General features: G+C 38.8%; 1 protein-coding gene across 2 annotated transcripts in view; it reads right to left on the minus strand.

Moving 5' to 3' along the window:
• Positions 1–21,676, minus strand: part of ABCA4 (ATP binding cassette subfamily A member 4) — a 68,228-nt gene that overhangs the window by 13,206 nt on the left and 33,346 nt on the right. For both annotated transcript variants that reach the window (XM_085068103.1, XM_085068104.1), the window contains 21 exons: positions 21,006–21,210; positions 18,711–18,809; positions 16,546–16,770; positions 13,929–14,106; positions 12,515–12,646; positions 11,698–11,837; positions 10,624–10,761; positions 10,172–10,359; positions 9,702–9,792; positions 8,904–9,109; positions 8,435–8,483; positions 7,669–7,910; positions 7,123–7,247; positions 6,382–6,480; positions 5,194–5,383; positions 4,382–4,476; positions 3,435–3,467; positions 2,169–2,274; positions 1,986–2,060; positions 1,343–1,512; positions 257–434 (listed from right to left, as the gene is read on the minus strand). In XM_085068103.1, the coding sequence (XP_084924229.1) occupies positions 257–434; positions 1,343–1,512; positions 1,986–2,060; positions 2,169–2,274; positions 3,435–3,467; positions 4,382–4,476; positions 5,194–5,383; positions 6,382–6,480; positions 7,123–7,247; positions 7,669–7,910; positions 8,435–8,483; positions 8,904–9,109; positions 9,702–9,792; positions 10,172–10,359; positions 10,624–10,761; positions 11,698–11,837; positions 12,515–12,646; positions 13,929–14,106; positions 16,546–16,770; positions 18,711–18,809; positions 21,006–21,210 (2,964 nt within the window). The remainder of the gene's footprint in view (positions 1–256; positions 435–1,342; positions 1,513–1,985; positions 2,061–2,168; positions 2,275–3,434; positions 3,468–4,381; positions 4,477–5,193; positions 5,384–6,381; positions 6,481–7,122; positions 7,248–7,668; positions 7,911–8,434; positions 8,484–8,903; positions 9,110–9,701; positions 9,793–10,171; positions 10,360–10,623; positions 10,762–11,697; positions 11,838–12,514; positions 12,647–13,928; positions 14,107–16,545; positions 16,771–18,710; positions 18,810–21,005; positions 21,211–21,676) is intronic.

The following is a 21,676-nucleotide window of genomic DNA, read 5'->3' on the forward strand; positions in this document are numbered from 1 at the left end:
TCAGTTGTTAGGACTGGAAATCCTAAGACTATGAAAAATACAGCTTCATTACTTGAGTAATGGGTTGTGAACCTGAATTAATTTCTATATCTGTAATTAGTTCAGAGGCCAGATCCTTAGAATGCTCCCTGAGAAACTTAGAGAAATGAAAGCTTTGCAATGCCTGGAATCACCTTCACTTGATTCACTGATTAGCCCTCAGTTTATGCATACCCAGGAGAACCACAGGTTGTGATTTAGACCAGCAGTTACTTACTATGTCCCACATGAAGTTAGTTAGCCAATAGATAACAGGGCTCACACCACTGACAAACTGGAGATGCTTGGCTTTTGTTACACGTTCTTGGATCAGGTATAAAACAAAACTGGCTGGTATAAAGGACATGGCAAAAATCACACAGATGGCGACAACAGCATCCACTGAAGTGGTCAGTCTAAAACAGAGTACAAGAAGGGACTGTGAGCAAGGGAATGGATGCAGTGCAGCACTATATTAGCATTTTGGGATTCTGGATGGTGTTTTCAGATTTAGAAGTAGCAAGGCTGCTTTTTGGGCAGAGGACTTCTCAAGTTTCAAAATGTGCTAGTGTATTTTTCCCAGTAGTTTTGGGGACTAGCTAACAAATATGGCACCATTCCCTAATTTTTTTACTTGCTTTTGTTCTGTGTAACTCCTATAAATATATATATGTATATATACTATATACTTAGTTTGACAGCCTTTCCTGTGTAGGCCATCTCAAACTAGACATTCAGGCACAATAGCCAAAGTGCTCTGGAAGCAGGGACAAGAGAAATTTAAAAAGGCAAATGGAAGACAGTGAGATGAAGCATAGATTTTGCCTCTGTGCTATAAAGCAAAGTTTTCAGTTTCATTGAATTTTAAATTTAATAGGAGAGTGGAAAATCTTGTCTTTTTAGTGATGTCTTTTTCAAGAAATTATGACTTTCAGATCCTGGAATACATCAACCCTACTACATGCCATTGAAAATCTACCTGTGTGCTGTCCTTGGCACCAGGACAGCGGTTGTCAACTACTTGACTTGTAGTCAATTATGAACAAGTTCTCATTCAATTCAAATGTATTGGATTTGGAGCATGAACAAAGATTTCAGAATCTTCTGCTTGGTAATCATCATGGTTCCTATGTGGGATGGGAATGAACTCTGATGGGAATATAATAAGACATGACTAGATTCTTGTTTAGAATAAAACTTCAGAGAAGGGCCTCCACATTCTGTTGATTGAACTCTTTCTGCTCAGAGCATGAGTATGGTGGAAGATGCAAGCTGCCAGGAGAGGGAGGGGTAAAAGCCAGAAGCAGAGCACAAGCAGACTTACACAGTGACTTCAGAGAGTTGTTCCTTGGTGAGGTTCAGAGGATGGTTTATAGCAGTGATCCCATGTTCCTCAGGGGCTTGGCCTGTCCTCAGATTTGCTCTGAGGATTGCATTATTGGCTACATTGAGGAAACTTACCATAGCATGCCAGCCTTTATTGTTAAACCACACCTAAAAGAGTCAGAAAGCACAGATTAATTTAAGAAGCCTTCACTGAGCTGCAGGAGAAAACTTGGCTGCCTTTCATCTACTTTGGTGGGCAATGTCAGCAGGGGTGAATCCAGCACCAGCAATTCATAGTTCCTAGACACAGTCCTACAGGAGGAGCTCACATACTATGCATTTAAAAGCATTGGACAACTACTGTCAAGGGATTTTATAGAAGCACATTTTAAAGTTTAGTGTACTGCTCAGTCTTTAGGACATCGAATAGTACTAAGAACATGATTTTAAAAAAATCTCACATTTCAAATACTATGAATAAGAATTAGTTATAGTATGGGATACAGTGTTAATACCAAGTTATTTCTAAAGTATAGCATTTCAGCTCTTCTTGCATCTGGGAATGCCACCAGTAATATTCTCACAATTTGAAGTCTGTGTCAAGAAAGACTGTAAGTTGGCAGACTAATTCCAGCAAATACCTTAATATTATCTTCAGTTTCCATGTATTTAAGGAAATTAGGGATTTCTTTAGCAGCAGCCAGTGAAGTTTGTCCCTAAAACAAAAAAGCAAAAGTTAGAGATCAGCGCTCTAGGTAAAACCTAATGCTGCAGTAACATGCTTTAGTAAGGGGCCAAAAAGCAAAATTAAAAATCTTGCTTACTCCTGTCACATTCATCATTCGGCCAAGATCACTTAAAAAATTGACAATTTGATCACCAGAAACATGAAGGACTGGAAGCCTTCCTCCAATAGAAATTCCTCCATATCTAGTAAAGAGAAAAATACAGTCAATAACTCATACTACACACCCATAACTGTACATTAATGGAAATACTAAAAAATGCACTTAATGTAAGTTTAATTTCTATACATCACATATTTAATGTATAACAATTTCTACTCTTTTTCTAACAAGTTGTATTAGGTTTTTATAGGGCTTATAAATAATAGAAGCTCTATCAGTTTGTGAGAGGTTTATGCCAGGATCCTGAGAAAATTATTTTGATAGAAGATTTGGAGAAAACAGTGATTTCTACAGAATAAAATCTTTAAATCAAGATAATTGCCATATAATGGTTTAGACAGCACGGAGGACTAAGGACAGCATAGACCTCAGTTAAAATTTCAGATGCTCTGAGAGAAGTAGGTATTCACCAATGTCAGTATCAACCAGCACTCCATAATTATAAATACTATTGCACAAGATGAACTGAAGCCTAATCCCATAGAAAGCAATGCTTTCACATGAACAAGCTGACATTCCATGAAGTAAGGCAGTCATCCAGCTGCAATCTTTGAAGTAAACACCTACTGCTGGTGAAAAATGAAATAGGTATGAGTTTCAGGCTAACCAGCCATCTTTCTAAGCTTTGTAGCTGCAGTGTAGACATCACACAGCAGGGTTAGCTGATGTCTCTACCTAAGTGTAGAGAACTAGTCAAATCTGGTCTATAACTACTGCACATGTACAGTGCAGGCATGAGGAACTGTGGTTGTTACTTCTATATTTGATAGGCTGGTGTCTAGGTTTCATCTTACTCAGGTCCTTTTTTTGAAGGGTTTATATTTTTTCTGCAGCACTGAAAGAGCTGTGTCACAGCACTATCAAAATACACTGTACTATTGTGTTGTAACTTTCCACCACACAGTTTCCATTAGTTTGACTCCTGTAGGTAATAAAGCTCTGATAGTTCCATTGTGCACCTCTTGCTTTCATCTTGTGGGGGGAGTTCAAACAAATATAACCCCTTGTCTTTATAACACCCTTCTGATCCTCAGCCTATTTCCTATTGAAGCCATCTCTTTGTTCTGCACTATCTGCCACAATTCCCCTTGTCCATCTGCATAAACATTGTGAGGCTCCCTGGTTAAACAGAAATACATTGTTCCTTTATTTACCACCTAAATCTGTGAATTGGTTTCTTACCTCTGCTCATTGACCCAGTATTTACTCTTCAAGCTGAAACAGACAAAGACAATCCCCTCTCAATACACAGAAACAGAGTCGATGACATTGTCAAGCTTCAATGAAAATTGAAGTTGAATTCCTATACTTTGTAGGCCTCCAGTTGGCTGCTTATTACTTTGAGCTGTGTTGGCAGGACTTTTGGCATTTCCTGCGATGTGTTTTTGGCTTTTTATTTTCTGACATGATTAATTTCCAATTCATACACAGATAAGCAAGATTCGTAAAGTGACTCACACTGGGCTATTCTGGGCTAAACAATTAATTGATTTTAAAATGTGTATCTAAAGCCATTGTGACACATGCTAAGAGGAATCAGTCAAAGGCAATCAGTACATAGCTAACATAAAGGGAATTTCAAGAACTCTGCTGGGAACTGAAAAAGTAGCAAGGCCTGAATCAGAGATAATAGGCCGTGGATGCTGCACAGCTAATTACCAAACACAGCACACAGCAAGCTGAGGAGCTATCAGTAGGATGGATGAATCTGTGTAACATCATCCTTTGGCTGCTCCTTAGCACTTATGGGAAGAAAGTGATCATTAGCTCAAGCAAATGGCCATGCTGGTATGGCTACAGTTCTTCAGGGAAACAAAGTAGTATCTCTGCAAGGCCATTCACCAAGGCTATACAAAGGCACCATTTATCTCACCATTAACGGGACATTCCATTAGCACCGAAATTGAGCCTTTCCTATAAAGGAGTACCTGATTATACAAATAGGTGTAACTGAAAATATTTAGCTCCCCTAAAATCAGCCTCTTCTGGTTTTATACCAGAAATATGGACATGGTGCTCAAATCTACAGAATACTGTGGCAAATTAGGTGTTATGTCATTATCAACTATGAATTTAATTGCCAGGTACAAAATACTGCTTGTGAAAAAGGAATAGAGATTCATTCCTACCTTCCTTTTATCAAAGTGGGATATGTTTTCACCAGAAAATCTGAAATATTTCTGTGTGTCAGATCTTGAAGAATTTCTGTGCTGCGTTGCACCCTCTGGCAAGAAACAAAAACCTAATCAATCACAGTAAGATGTAGAGTCTCTTAAGCAATTAAGTGCTTGTCAGAAAAAGAGCAAAAGTAGCTTTGGTTCAGAGAAAATGCTCAAGTTCATAGTATCACTGAAAGAGAGTGGGTAAATTCCTCAGTGGGTCATTTCTAGCCCAAACGTCCTTACTTTACTAAGACTTCAGAAGAAATCAATAAGTTTGTGATGTATGACACAAAACAGTTGTATGTCACTCTGAAACAGTTATTTGCAACAAAGGCCAGGGTTGCTCAAGGCTTTTTCTTCAATATGAAAGAAGGAAACTTTTCAAACAAACTGAGGGTCAAGTAAAAAAACCCGTAGTTTCCTATGATTTAACAACTTTAGGTAAAAAGTAATACAAAACCTTCACCTTCACTTTTGAGACAAAAGAAAATACATTTAAAAAAAAAAAGTGACAAATTGTTAAATTTTTTGTGATTTTCTTCTGCATGAAAAGTTTGCAATTTGGATGAAAACAGTAATCATAATTTTTTAAAATGTGCAAGATTTTCCAGTATCTCTGAAACTGAGTTCCAAATTCCAGCAAGTCTTGCTCTCTTGAAAAAGAATGTACTCAACTCCTTCCATGTGTATTAGCATGGCATGGTACTTAAGACACTAACCCCTTTTCCAGCACTTGCTATGAAACTTTTCTACAAAGATTTATGGCACAAGAACACAACCTGTGGTGGTGGGAGGCCTCCTGCACCTGCAGGGCATTCTGGCAGCATAGTGAGTCTCTTGCGAGTGCTGCACTTGCAGGAAGGTGATGGATTCTCAGGGCTCCACTGTTGGCTCAGCAGGAGGCTGCTTAGGTTAGGGTGAACAGCAGGTGTGTTCCAGGCAGTTGGCATGTTATTGCATGGGTAGTTCCTGTGTAGAGGAACAGAACTTTAAGCTGTGCAGAGCTAACAGTCCATGAGAACTCACAAAATCACAATGCTCTAAGCATTCCCCCCGCCCCAGCCCTCATCCTGTGAGTTTTGAATAAGAACAACATTTCAGAGTACTTGGTACACAGGAATAGTGTCCTCCCACATCTCTGCCAAGTTTACTGCCTTCAGCTTGCAGATAGGACACTGAAGGAACAAGGGGACTGTGTTTGATCCATTAGTGCTCATGAAATCTGCAGTAGACATATCTTTGTGAAGAAATTATCACTTTCTTATGCAGTATCTTTTCTGTTTTTAAAGTTCCCTCTTTGTTTCTGCTATACCAGGTAGACGAATGGGAGAAGAGAGGATGATCAGAAGGATCAAGCTGCTGGATATTATGGCTGGAAAAGAGTCAGGAGAAAGGGAACAAATGCCAAATCATAGCAAGCCAGTGACAAATGGCTGCAAAGCAGGACTCACAGGCACAGTAAGCAGGTAGGACAACAAAAGTTGAGCTCTACTAGTGTTACCCTCACTTCACAGTGAGAATAGTTTCAAATTATAGACATTGTCCTATTGCTACTTCACAATCTGAGCATTTGCTGAAGTTATTGCTTCCAAACACACCAATGAGAACAGGAGGAACCTGAGGGGACTCACACAAGGAAAGTGCCAGGGAAGCTGAGAAGATGTGGGCCTGAAGCCACTGACCTACTGACACAAATTTGAAAGTTGCTTAACTCTCAATACCAGGCTACATGACCTGGTTTCCAGTCAGTGCAATTGAGCACTGTGAATCATTCTTAATCCAGTGGCAGTGTTATCTTGCTGTTTGTTTGTTACTTTTGACCCAATATTAAATATTATAGCCAACAACACATCTAAAGCGTTGGCTCTTGTGAAGAGTCAAGCCAACTCATTCTTGTTTCACCACTCAAGTTCTACTAGAAGTACCCTGCTAGGATCTCATTCAAGAGAAATTAGCTAGCAACTTACGAAAGAGGCTGATTCTTCATGCAGCGAATTCCAAATCCTGGTTTATTCAAGAAGGCATGAGTAAGGGACACCATCTGCTCATTGCCAGGACGTTCATTGCTAAGGGAGTAAGATAGGACTTTCTCTATAAAATATTTTTTCAAACTATTGTGCTGTAATACACATAGTAGCTGGAGGAGGACAGCCATATGGCAGAACCAACTCCCTCCCTCCAATTGCTGATAATTCAGTTGTTTTATTTATTTATGTAAAAACCCAGAATGTTCTGAGATGGTTGACAGGCTGTGGTTCTTATCTCCTAATACTAAAGCTGACTTCTGACAAAGTCCAACAGCAACATTCTCCAAAAAGGCTTGAATCCTAATTTCTATTCCCTCAGCACTGTCACAGTCAGTAATCAGAAGATGAACAACATATTCTGCATTTTCATTTGCTGCAGCCTAGATCTCCTGTTAGACGGGATATGTAACTTTATAAGTGTCAAGGTCATGAATTCAGGTAGGAAGAGGAGAATACTGAAGTTAAAAAAATATTTGTAAGACTATTTGTTAGATGTACTAGCAGCTGTATTCTCCATGTGCACCAATTTCAAGCTATTTTAAATCTGCTGATTCCAGTGAAGTGAATCTTTCCTTACATCACATAGAGTGAGAACAAACCAGTGAGACAGGGCCCCATGATGCTAACGCTAGGGAGAAAAGGTGTATATATGACAGATGTACTTTAAGTGATTCCTGTTACCTGAAGAAAGTAAACTGTTGCCCATAGATCCAAGGGTGTAATGTTAAGGCGGGATATTCTCCAAATGGAGGAATAATGACTGTAAGTACTAGAGACAGCAACACAAAACTAGCAGGGAGAACAACCTGCAGGGAACACGAAAACTTCACATTAGGTTACATTATATACATTGTAGAGTGACACTGTACACACCCCATAATACATGTAAACAAAGGAAGGATAGCAGGAGCATACAGATCCAATCTGGTTTAGATCCTGAACATCAACAATTTAATTTCCAGTGCTTTTGCTTAAAATTCTGGTTGTCACAGAACTGTATTATGTTAAAAATAAAACACTGGGCTAGTAGTGATAGAATCATGAACTTGGTGCAGTTCATAGACTCCAGGCAGAAAGAAATAAAAGCAGAGGTGGAAGAGTTGGAATCATAATTGCACTGTTACCCATTTGCAGCACCTCTCTTCCTTTCCACAGAGCCATTGTTGCTGGAAAGACAGCATTGAGAATGTTGTGGGAAAGAATCAAGAACAGCAAGTCAGTCAATACCTGTGCTAGGAAGTCCTTGTGGCTGCGGGAGGCATGGTGGAACCGTTTGATGAGCAGTGCTTTGATCTGCTGACGTACAAGCTGAAAACCTTTATACTGTTGGGACCCTTTGCCCTCATTTTGATCTCCTGTTCTGCCTACTGGCATTCGAGAAGTGTCATTAGTTTTCAGTGCAGTTTGTTCAGCTGGTTTGTTCTCATCAGAAGTTTTGCCAAGAGCAGAACCATTTTCTTGAGTATCTCCTAGGTTAAGATGAGAAGCAGAAGAGAAGACACTTTATCTTCCATACATGAGGTAGCACAAACATTTTAATTAAATCCATATTTTACCAACTGTACATATCATCTCACCAGATTGTTTTAATTACAACTGTTACACTGTGGTTGTATTTAGTGACATCATATAGTTTAACTCTCCTCTTACTCAGCAGGATGAACAATTTAATCATCTAAGTAGTTTATGGACTAATAGTCAGCAAAGTACTTTTTTATGCAACTACTAAAACCATTGACATCTGGATGCTTGACACTCCACTTTTATTTGCATAGGGAAGAACCTCATTCAATCTAAATACAAGTTTTTCTGCTGACTTAATCTTGTTTCTCAGATACCACATCAGGGCCTAAAACCAGATATTTGCTGAACAAATTTATTTTGTCAAGAACACATAAAAGACTGAAAGTTCTGTGGCTTCTCTTCACAGAGAGTTCAGAATAAAAAGCAGTCCCAAAAATAGTTAATCAAATACAGATTTGTGGATCTATACCTGTTTTTTGCATTCCAGGGTCAGCTTCTGCTGTGACCTTTAGAAAAACCTGCCAAAGAGAAATACATCTTCTGGTTAGGAAAAGAATAGTTACAATAACCTGACCTTTAAAACACCATACATTATCCTTCAATACAACAGAAAAAAAATTGGGTACCTTTTCAGTACTTCATCTTATTACACAATCAGAGGTCTCTTATGAAATACCTCAGAAAATAAATGAATGAACAAAGATACAAAAAAAGGACATATTTCAGGTTGATGGGTCATGTTCACAAGGCAACAATGAAGTCAGGCTTGGATCCTTTCTCTAGACCCTTCTCAAAGATTTTGAGTGTGTCACAGTTTATGGGACTACATATTGAAGGATATATTAGAATTAGGAATTACATGTTTAAGAGAAGGAACAGTCTCAGTAAACATTTTGGATGCTTGTGGAAAGGTCAGCAGGTATTTTAATGTCTGTTACCTCTTCAAGTGGTGTGTCTGAAACTCCAAAACTGCTGAGTCCCAGGTCATCCAATGTTTCCTCCAGTTCTCTGAAGAGACTGGCATAGGATCGTTGTTTAAAGTTTTTATTGGGCAAAAGATAAATGAGTTCCTGACCAATGCTTTCAATTAATTTTGCTTCTGGGATATGATGGTGAATTACTTCTGCTAGCTCATTTAGATCTCCTGTGAAAAGCCAAAACAGTGTTCACAGAATGAATATTTAACCATACTAAGCATGATTTCAAAAGCTGCTGTTTGCACTATATAAAAGGGGAGTGCTCCATTACATAACTCACAGATATCTCAGTTAATTCTGCACTAGAATGGGCTATGTTGCTAACTATGCTTTGGAACTGTAGCAGGAAACTATTTCAGGTTTGTTAACAAAACACAACAAAATTTTCAGGAATATCTACTTAATTTCTTCTTTTATACAGAAAAGCCAAAATTAATTTTTTTCTGAGAAAGTCCATTTCCTTTGCTCTAGATATGTTTCAGTTTTCATTGACAAATTACACAAAACTCTATACTATACTTGTAAAGCACACAAACTTCCAGTACATCATCTGTACCTGAGACCATATATATACAAAAAAGGGTCAATGGTAAGCAAAACCACAAAGAATCCTTATTAAATTCATGTTACATTACAATACAAATATTAGACACAAGGACCAAAGAAGTGGGCCTTGGAAGCATTGATCAGTAAGACAAGATTGCAGCATAAGAGGAGACATAGCTATGTGCTGGAATGCTGAACCACCCTGCTTCTTACCATCCAGTTCCAGCTCTGGAGCTCCTTCTTCACCCCTGTGCACACAGCTGGAGCAGGAGCAGGAGCACTGAGATCCACAGCTACAAAATGACTAGCACAGATGAGAAAGAGATAAAAAGAGGAAAGCACTTCAGATACACGCAAAACAGGATGATAAGGTTGTCAGTATTTGAACAGCTTGAATCAGGGAAAAATATGTCATATCCAGAGCATTGTGAACAAACTATACTGGGATCTGAGCCACCTAGTCTAGTGGAAATTGTCCCTGCCCATGGCATGGGTGTTGGAATTATATGATCTTTAAGGCCCCTTCCAACACAAACAATGCTAATAGGATATTTATAATTATATATTCATATGATTAACTGCAGTTTTGTACACACTCTCAAGCAGCACTTAATTGCTTTTTACCTTGGTGCAGTGCAAGGGTTATTCAGATTACATGTGCAGGGAGGGAGATGCATACTTACTGTAGCCCTTCCCATTTTTGTGTTTCTCATTTTGCGAACAAGGGTGAGATAAAAGCCTGAGCCAAAACAGCTCTTTAGGAATACAGGAGAGCCTGAGCAGAAGAGTTTGCCTTGCGATATGATGGCTACTCTGTCTCCAAGGATGTCTGCCTCATCCATATGATGGGTTGATAGGATAATAGTTCTGCCTAGAAGGAACAAAGGGAAATGGTCAAGGCATGGACTCTCTCTGGAACTCAAAATTGTGCTCAGCTTTTTGGCAATTATTTCTCTGCACCAAAGCCAGGTCCCAGGTTTTCCACAACCATAGGTATCTGTTCACAGAATCTTGTTTGCTTGTGTCCATATCCCATTACTCATGACAATTTACACAGCAGGCACATATTGCATCTATGACAAGTTTTAAAAATCCCACCAAAAAATCAAATGGTTTCTACTCTCAAATCTCTTACCAGGGCGGTATTTCAGCAGAAGATCCCAGATAGATCGCCTGGAATATGGATCAACTCCAGAAGTGGGCTCATCCAAGACTACCACTTTTGCTTCACCCAGAAAAGCAATGGCAACAGACAGTTTCCTTTGCATTCCACCTACCAGAGGACAGACACATCCAAGAGTGTAAGATGAGTCAGATAAGCGTCAGGGATGTAATTAACATTGCTTTTTGGTGTGGGGACAAACTGCTACAAATAAAATTAAACCTGTCCTCAGATGCATATATCTACAAAGATAAATTAATAATAATTCTTCTTCTAAAGTTCAAAACAGGTTGTTCAAACTTTTTTTTTTGTAATATATACATCTACACATTGCATTTTCTGCCTCTTACCAGAAGGAAAAGCAGAAAGATAAGCGGTTTTCATCTTCTTTTGTGAAACTAGGCAACTTTTGTAGTTGCAATCAGGACAAAGTATATAAGAACACCTGGCTGTTTATTCAAGTCAGCTATTGAAACTGGAAGTGAGAGTTGTTGAAATACACTATGTGAATTGGTACCTTTAGAATGGAAGAAACTACTCGCACCAAATAATAGAGTATTACAGAGCACTGATCCATACAGTGGGGCAGCATCATAGTATAGTATTTCATTTGCCTTGAAAGAATAGAAGACTGAATTTTGGGTTTTTTCTTATATTAGTTGGTCTTCATATACATTTATTCAAAACTAATAGCTTTAAGTATATTTGAATTTGTTGTACATTTGTAAGACACAGAAGCTTTAGGGACAGGTTGTGCCAGCTTTACTGCTTGTACAGTGCCATCTACTCCTTGAAAATAAAGCCTCCCCGCAGTGCACAATGGTGTGTCGGGATACAGCCTCAAACATGTAACTCAAACAATAATTGCCCAAAGGCCAGGTAGAATGGGGCTGTGAGCACCTTGGTCTTGAGGAAGGTGCTCCTGGCCATGACAGGGGGTTGGAACTACATAATCTTTAACATGCCTTCCAAACCAAACCATTTCATGATTCTACGAAAGATAACGAAAAGGCAGTGGGAGAAAACACAAAAAATTCCTGTGAGTACCTGACAAATTCTGAGCTTCTTCATTCCTTTTATGGGTGAGACCCATGTCTTCCAGCATTGTTTCCAGCTCCTGCTCAGCTTCATTTCTGGATCTTCCTTTCAGTTGAGAATAAAACAAGATGTGCTCTGCTACAGTAAGGCTGTGAAATCAGACAGAAAGGCAAGAAGGCAGGTTAAATGAATAAGCTTTTTTTTCCCCAAGCAGCAATAAATTCACTCTAGCTTTATCTTGCTAAAGGAAGAGAGGTTGCATTACCCTAAAAGATCTTCTTTGGGATCAACATACTTCACTTGGAGGCCATAGTCTCTTTCTTTGCCTTTTCAAAGCAGAACCTGCTACTAAAGGAACAAGTATAGCAGGCATCAAACCATCCATTTATTGGAATAAAATGGAAGAGAGTCTGCTGTTGAGATGAACACAAACTAATGGAAATGAGGCTGGAAATCATCAGAGAAGGCAGTAAGTGGTTGGGTGGTAGTGAGAAATGGGCATAAAAATATCCTGCTACTGCCCTGTCAACTCAGACTTTTTTTTGCTTTAGGAGTCCTAAATTACAGTGCCTGCACCTCCAGGCTAACTCCTTCTAACCCACACTACAACAGAAAACACTAGGAGCACTGTCATTTTCCTAAGGAAGTTTTGTTCCCAGTAAAATGACGCAGGACATTTCTACTGCAGGATGTGATGTTAAGAGATGGAGAAGTTCCTCTGAAATACATCTACTGCCAGCACAGGAAAAGAAACAACAGAAGCTTTGGGGATTCTCATGCATGCAGGCTGGGATGCTTTTTAAAGCCAGTATGGAGTGATGCTTACTGATTGAATAAGATGTTGTGCTGAGGGCACATCCCCAATCTGTGCCGAATGGAGTCCATGTGAGTCTGGATGTCCAGGCCGCCAACCAGCACAGTTCCAGACGTGGGTGGGAAGAGGCCTGTCAGTATCGACCTGGGAAAAACAAAACGAGGAAATTCTCCCTCTCGTTGTGCTAGATTAGGGCGCTACCTTGCATGATTCCACTAGATGGAGCATGATGACTTCATACCATGGGCCTTGATGAAACAACTGCAGTGGAAAGCATGTATGTAAGTACTCTTGATCTGCTACAGAGAATCTCATGGATCTGCTAACATAATTTTTTTATACACCTGTCTGGTTCTGGCTTCCATTAAGACACTGTTTTAGTTCAGCATGTTATATCACCCCTACATATAAATGGGTCTAAAATGAAGCTCAGTAAGATGAAGATAAGAATAATGGCTTGAGGTCTCTGGCTGTGCTGACTCGTGCCCTACACCTTTATTTTCTATAAACTAGAAGACCAGATGTTATGCTGCAAATGAGTGGCATCTGTAATTAGATTTAGGTGATTAGTGGATTTTTCAGTTTTAAAAAGTTCGGAAATAAATTTTTTTGGTTTGATTGGAAGAATAAACCCCCTCAAATTGACAAAAGATTTCAGAAGATTAGGATGCTTTAATTTTGTGTTGAACATATTTCTTGTGAAACAATTAAATAAATTAAAGGCTATTTAAAGTGCCTTTGAAATAAAGTGTTTTAATTGAAAAACCCTCAAATATTCTGCTGGGAAAAGTCATAATGATACACATTCAGTTCTTTCAACATTTGATGACCTTGTCACAGATTCATAAAAGGTCTTGTTCAGCAATTAATCCTATTTTGCCAAAGAAGGTTCTACATAAAGAAAACTAAACATGCTTCCTGGGATGCTAGGTTTCTGGAACTTAAGGAACATTTTAATCTGGACTTGGACCTTGCATGCATGTAACCATTTTATTTAAAGAAGGATTATATTTTATACTTCTTTGCACACAGCAAAAATTGTGACTGGCCTAGAGCCTGTTAAAGAAACCAAGAACATGTGAAATGTAGTGGCTTGCAAGTTTTCAGCTCTTTTAGCCAGAAGATCCTTCTCTTTCTTCATCTATGGTCGTTTAGCCATGGAAAATGAATTCTGGGGGAGAGATTGCTTCCTTCTCTCTAGACTTTCACTTGTTTGTGTCATGCACTGCCTCCCTCACAGGGCTTTAGCTAATCCAGGATATCTTCTTTATGCCTTGGGGCAGCATTTGCCTGTCTGGAAAAAGTCTTAATGTGTGTCAAGACAGCTGCAGGGGTGGTAGAGAGACAAGGGAAGAATGAGAAGAGAAAACTGGTCCAGCACAAGAGCATTGCCCTGGATTTGCTTCTTCTAAAATAAGAGACTTACATGGTAGTTGTCTTTCCCGCTCCATTGTGACCAAGGAAGGCTGTGATCTGACCCTCATAAAAAGTAATATTCATCCCGTCCACTGCTGGTTTGGGACTGTTGGCAAAAATCTTCACCAGGTTCTGAATGCATACTCCTGGAATCAGTCCTGTTGGCTCGGGCTCAAAGAAGGTATTTACTTGAAAGGCAAGAAATCAAGAATGAAAAGAGAATAAAAACTCCTGTTTTAATCCTAGTTTTGATGATGTGACTACACATCAGTAAGTGCAGAAGCAATAGCACATACCCAGTGCAATACAGCATCATGTTCCAGGGCCAGATTCTCCAAGTCACACAAGTACAAAACTGAGGCCAGAATGCTAATTGCAGTGCAATTTATTTAGATTCACCCTCATATCCATGACAGGAGAAGCAGAGCCCAGAATTGTGGTGGTTTGTGGAGAGGTAACTCATTGGATCAGGTGAAGCTGAACATGCTTTCTGTTCTCAACGTGTAGCAGGAAGATTATTTGGAATTGTTTTCTGGAAATACTTAGATAGGCTGAGAGATTACATTAAACAAGCAGCAGGTTGCCTTTCTAGCTGGGCTGAAATCTGCCATTCAAATAATCTGCCCAGCTGTGCATTCTTTGACCATGATGCTTAAAAAACCTCCCCCAAACACAAACAAAACACAACAATAAAACCCATTTGCCTTTAATCCTGGTAGGTGAAGTTTGCTCCATTGCTGAGACCAGGTCAAGATTTAGATAGTACTTAACACGAGCACTATATGAGATGGCCTTCTCTCAGGATTAAAAATGCATTATTGCAAATGGCACCATCAGGATGTTTTATTGCACCAGCTTCCAGACAAAACAAACTTCCTTTGAAGTAAATTAAGCCCTTGGGCAATGTGAATTATGGGAGTTGAGAAACTGAAACTAAAGACCCTGTCCACTTTTGTTTACATAGAATGCTTTAGGCTTTGTAGGAAGGCTTATTTTGCAATTGCAGTTTACTTGAATTGTTCAGTACCCAGCAGGCCTGTGTGGAGAGCAGCCAATGCGATCTGGGCCAAACCCGCCCCACCTCCATCAGCAGCTTGTGTGACTGTCATTATTGTCACTGACAATACTCAGGAAAAAGTTCCAAATATGTTGCACATGAGAGAGCTGTGTGTACTACAGAACAGCTGAAATAATCAATATAGAATGGGTAGCTTTATTTTAAATAAAATTATGTTTATGAATAAATTTTCTTTTACTTCGTGAAAGGTGTCTGGGCTCCCATTTACCTTACTGGGATAAATACAAACATCTCTGTATTCACAAAGTTCACATGGCTCGATAGTTATGCATATACTGGCAATTGAGGCACCTTACTTGGTTTTATATGTAACATGAGCTTAATTCATATTTGCCTGCAAGACTCATTGACAAGTTCTGAGGCAAATTCTCTGATGATTTCCCCCAGTATCTGCTTTGCATCACCTGAAGGACACTGATGGAGGGTTGAGCTCCCTTTTTTTGTGATTCATATTTCTCCATTTTGTTCCTATATCCTCAGTGTCATTGAACTGTACTAGGTCTGCTATTGGCTTCTCCACGTGCCTCCAAGTTCCTGTGTGGGTGGCTGAAAGGGAAGAGAGGCTTTTTTTGTGCAGTGACAGGCAGAAAACCCTTCCTTTGTGGAAGGAAGGTGCAGCTTTCCATGGAGCAGCTGGAAACTGGGAACTAAGGAGTAAAGCACCAAAAAGATAAGGCAGTGCTAGAAGAAGATTGGCTGAAATAACCTTTAACCTCTGCCTGTCTTTTTTCTTTTGAAGTCCTGTCCTGTTTCCATTCACCCTGAATGCATGTTTTCAGTGCCTACGTGAGGAGCTCTGATGACCCCACTTTTATCTCCAGCTTTTCAAGAGAGTCAGAATGGGCTTAGAGCTGCCTGTAGCAGTTACTTGTGCTGTGGAATCCACACGCATTCCTCTGAGCATCACATACAGAAACCTCCTCTGGCTGATCACAAAAGAGGACATTGGGGCTTGAAAACAAGACAAGTCATTCAGGAATTCTTAGGTGGTGGCTAATGTCAGCATCAGAAAAGGCTGCAGTCAGACACACAGAGCACTTCAGATAAATCCCTTTGAAACCAGCCTTTTCCTATAGATGCAAGACACACTAAAGATGGGCTAAAAAAAAAAGAAAAAATAGAAAAAAAAAAAAGAAAAAAAGAAAGAGGAGGAGTGGGACTAGGAGGGAAGAACATTCCTCCCAGTGAAGTATTTTTATTGAAGTCATGGCTCTGTTTAATTTTAAAAAGTCAGTGTATGTGTCTCTGAGGCTTCCCTCAGCATGAAAACTAACTTGCCAAAGAAACAGTGTGCATTTGCACAATAAAAAACAAGTTAAGGAGTTCCTCTGGAAGGCAGCCATCCTACGTACTGTGGCTAAAAAATTCTAAAGGATAAAGAATGTAGAAGAATAAATAAGAGTTGATGTCTCTCCTGTGCTGAGCTCTGGAAGTTACAAGCTATCACCTACTGGGCTCCTACTGGCTCCAATAATTCCTGTGTCTAGTTTGTAATGAAGTACAAAGACTGTAGTATCTCAGAAGTACTCAGGTTGCTCTCTCTCCTTACTATTAATTTCATCTTTGTCCTGGACATCTGTCTTAGGCTTCCCCTGCTCGCCGGGTTCTTTTTCTCGTTTGTGTTTACATTGTTTGTTTTTACCATCCTTCTTCCCCTGGCTGTCATTCTTTTCTTCTGCTTTTTCAGGTTCTTCAGATTTATTTGTTCCGCCATCATTTTTTTCCCTTTCCATGGTCTTCTGATCCACACAGCCTTCTGACTCTGGACTTTTTTCTAGATAAACAAAAAGTAACCAAGATTTAATTAACCAAAATTTAATATCCTCTTACCTCTAGAGGTATTTTGAGGAAAAAGAGGTAGTCCTAAGCCTTGAGCTTTCCAAGGGCATTAACCATCAGTGTCTTACTGAGGTTAGGAACACAGCATCCAAAACCATCTAGCTTAAAATCTGCTTCATGGTGTCAAGATCAGATATATAAGTAAAATGACTGCCAATTTTGCAATTATAGACTCAGTAAGATCCTGACTAATGTTAGGTACATGTTTTACATTATGTCCATGAAACTCTAGACCAAGTTCTCACCACCTGAAGAGAAAGGCCAGACAAACATTTCCCAGACATACAGGGAGCGAGATGAATTAAAAATAAAATTAAAACTTTAAATGAAAAGCAAATTGCAACACTGCTACTTAGATAAAGAGCACCAGGCCAGAATGAATGAGGTGGTATTCACTTCCAAACAAGAATTTCTGGCTTTCTAATTCGGTTTTAGATATTGCTACCACAAAGGCAAACAGTCACATTGGGTCAGACTTGAAGCAGGAAGAAGCAGGAGCCCCTGAACAGACTCTTTACGTAACACAAATTCAAACTGGCAGTCTAGAGTGAAATTAGCAAAACTGTAATTTATCAGATGGTCTAGGACTTATTTTTGTTCTTTTGAAATTTTGAAACTTCACCATAACTTTCTTGTATAAGAAATTTTAGCCCACAAAACTGTATAAAATTACCTGGTGCACAAGTAGCAACATGAACAAGTTCACTGTGTCATCTAAAATGGCAAAGAGGGGGGATAAAAGAGTGCACCAATAGAAGTAAATTTTAAAAGGACAAAGATAATTTATCAGTTTAGCTTCATTTTCAGCCCTGACTTTACATTATCTGACATTTCTTATCCAGTTTCCCTCCCAATACTTTAACCAATTACAATAAATTAAGAAAATGCTCTGTTTTATCCTTTAAGAAAAGACAGGAGTTGCAAAAAGTTCTACAGTTGTTCAAGTAAGCTGAGTCACTGAATAGTCTTAGTTCTTAAAATACATAAGAATCACAGTCTCCTACAAAGGAATTAATCAGAGATGACCTTTCCAACTGTCCCTGCTAGGGCAAACCCAAGGCAATGTTTTGCAGATGAGAGAATGCAATAATGATCAGCACAATCAGGCTAATTGAGATAATAATAGAACAATTTAAATTAGAAGTGACTTCCAAAGACTTCCAGATCAATCCTCAAAAAATATGGCCAATTCAGATCACAGCAATTATCTCCAAAGATTGGTATTTCACCACCTTTCTGAGCAACCTGTTCCAGTGTTCTAACAACCTTCATAATAAATTATTTTTTTCCTTATATTGAATCAGAATTCCTGTTTTCCAATTTATATCCATTGCCTCTCATCCTTCCAAATAGACACATCTGAGCTTAGCTTTCTCTCTTCAGGCTGAGCAGACCCAGCTCTCTCAGCATCTTGTATGTTACATGCTCCAGCTCCTAATCAACTTGCTGGCTCTTTACTGAGCTTGTTCAAGTTGGTACAAGGGTGGCATAGATTATGATCTTGCTTGGAAACTGAAAGTAAACAGACTTAAATTAGTGTCAACTAGACAGAAAAGAACCAGGTTTAGACAGATAGGGAACCTCAGTGTAAGATTAATGTGCTGAGCAATAAGAACTCAAAAGGTGTTGGTTACAGAGTGAGGGTTTGATGCTGCTTTTTAAGCCAGGCTTTAAAGGTTCTCAGATGGAAGAGTGACTCACCCCTAATGACTCTAATGATAGCATGCCACTCCAAGTTCAAAGGCACTTGCCAAGTTCCCAGTGTACGGCAGTCTGTCACCTTTGCAGCAGCTCAGGTAATTGAAATGTTATGCAGTCACCTTTAAGCAGATCAGTGAAGTTTTTTCTAAAAAGCAAAGTTTTAAAAGAACTCACCATCAGCATTTGTTGTTTTCTCAGCTTCTGGGCTTCTAGAGCCAAGCCAATAAGATTCAAGCACAGGGAAATACCAAGGCTGTGGTAACCCATAGTCTCCTAAAACAAAAATAAGTAGATAAAGTGCACTTCCTAACCCCATTCTGCAGGAGGCACAAATTCATCTAAGCAAAGTCAGAGTATAATTGTAAACACTTGCAGTCCTAGTGTTGCATATCAGAAGGTCAAACTATGCACACCAAGTACCTGACAGAACAGATTTTATTTACAGATTTTTTTTTTCTTTTGGACAGCAGTAAAATATTCAGAAAACGTGATGTGACTTGCCTTACCTTATTGTAAGTGGAATGTGGTTTAATTACAGAATGAAGCTATTCCCGGAATCCTTACCAACCAGGCAGCAGCTCACTGCTTAAGATGGGATGCTAGCCTCACTCAAGGACCTTCTTTTAATGCCCACTTAACACTTGAGATTTGACATGACTGAAAAGCTTTTTAAATTACGCTTATTATCCTGGGGCTGAATTCACAATTGGTAATGAGAAAGATACTCTGACTGTTATTTCAGCATAGAGCCTTTCAGGAAAAGTGACAACAGTGTAATCCTCTTCTTAAGCAAAAATGGGCTTTTTTTAGTTACAGGTGAATTCAGTTTCAATAAGAGACAGCACAATAACATTACCAGTTCTTGTCAGGCCACATCAGAGTTACTGCAAGTCAACACTGCTTTCCTGGATCATATTGATTTATAGAATGCAGGAATTTGAGTTTCTGTGTCTAAAACTGGCATCTTTGTGAACCCAGATGCTATTAGCCTTGTGCTATTTTTTCAAAATAAGCAAGGGGAATCTGTGATACTGAAAGATAGTCAGTTTTCCTAATTGAAAACCACTGTTTATGAAAGTGTCTGCTTATTTCTGAATTAACAGAAACTACCTGTGTTTCAGCCAACCAGTTGTACTCATATTAATGCACAGAAATGCTCTGTCTGCATTCACAGGACAGTTTGCCTTGTTATGGGTTGAATTACTCCCCTCTGAAACTAGTAGCTAAAACAGCAGCTTTTCATTCAGGATAAATGCAAAACCCAAGTGAAATTTGTTATGGAGCAGAATGCTCAAATAGCCAAAGGACTATTGAGCCAATAGGTGGTTGGCTTCAGAGCAAACTTGATCAGGACTAGAACCACAGTGTTCCAAGCATTATCCAGGGAGCTCCTGTAGTAACCTCAAAGAATACAGCCTTGATTTGGCCGGGCTGCATGTGTGTGACAGAGAAACACTATGACAAATTCTACACAGAGGACCAGAAAGACAACAAGATACTCAGAGCAAATACTGGAAGCAAGTGAAGCTACTAACTAGAAGCCCTGAAAGGTGTTACTTTTGTGTAAAGTGCTGACAGAAAAAAAGAAATTTTCATCTATGAGTGAAGAAACTCCTGTTTAATTCCTTCTGTGTTCATGGAAATAGTTCATTGTCCACTCTTCTTTAAACAAACAGAGTAGCAGAAAAGAAAAAGACAAAAAGAAGCCATCTGCCAAGAACACATTCTGGAACTGCAGTTCACATGCAGGAGTAATAAATTAATGAAAAGAGAGCTCACTTGCTTGTATAGCGTAAGAGTTTGCATTTATTATATTGTAACGGTATTCAATATGAACCAAGACAACCATTTAAGCTAGAAGGACAACACATTTTTTCACCCAGAAAGTTCCAGAATTTTGTAATTCATCGATAAAAAAGAAAATCCTTTTGTGAACTCGTACTAGAATCATGATTCCCATTTAGAAATAAAATAGGAACTTCCAGAAATGCCTAGGACACAGTATGTATCTTAAGAAGTAGTACCATCCTTTAAGCAACAGTTTACCTAATGTGGCCAAAGTTTATATGTGAATTAAAACTGTTAAATCTATATTTTTAAAAATTAATGGAAATCTCATTAGAAATGTTTGAAACTTCTCAAAAGAAAAGTATGTACACAAATTGGATTTTAACAGATGATGTTTTTGTGGATTTATTTTCTATTTAAATCATAAAACAGGACTAGAATTCACGTCTTCCTTTTTACTCTTCCTTCCTTTTTCATTATTTTCAGGAAAAAACAGGAGAGAGAAAAAAGAAAGAGAGAAAAGTGGAAGCCCTTAATAAACCACTAGTGTTAAACTGTATAACATTCATAGTCTACAGTGTCAAACACTCTGTTTCTGCCAGTGAAATACACAGAGACTGATTAGACTAAAAATGTTTACAGCAACTACCACTACTGCATATGAATAAGAAACTGACATACCTGGAAAAACATTATCGAGGTACCAAGAAAGTATTCCATAGAGAAAAGCATCAAAAAGCATCATGTTAATGGAAAAAAGAAAACTATATTCATCTCCTTCCAAGGGACTGGTTCTGATGTTACCCCACTGTAGGCCAAGACCTTGTTCTTCATAGCGTGACAAGTATTCTGTACCGAACCCAAAAGCTACTTGAGAAAGCAAGCTCTGGAATAAAGGAAAAATTACATTCAACTCACACAGGGGGACATTTTGTAAAAAAAACCCCAAACAAATAAAAAAACAAAAAGCCACCACCACAACAACAAAACAAAACCAAAACAAACAATACCCCTTCCCCCCTGACTTTTAGGGACTGGACTATAAAACTTGCCTAGCAAATGACATGGGTAAAGTACTTTCACTTTTATATTGGGCTATGATGTTTAATTCTCTGCAATTCTAAGCAGTATTTAGCCATAATAGACTGAATTAAACATTGGCTGTACTCTCTTTAACTACTAGGCAACCTTCACAGATTTTTTTGTTTTCTTCATTAATGTCTGTTCAGAAAATAGTATAGGTGTATCTAGAAGTTTTGTACGCCTTTGACTATCTAGGAGAAAGAAAATATTTCCTGAGTGTATGAGGCAGAAGCCACTATGAGTAACATGACAGGAAGTACAGCATATGA

This window comes from Lichenostomus cassidix, chromosome 8 (genome assembly GCF_008360975.1).
Source record: "Lichenostomus cassidix isolate B80296 chromosome 8, HeHo_3.0, whole genome shotgun sequence".
In the NCBI taxonomy this organism is placed as follows: domain Eukaryota; kingdom Metazoa; phylum Chordata; class Aves; order Passeriformes; family Meliphagidae; genus Lichenostomus; species Lichenostomus cassidix.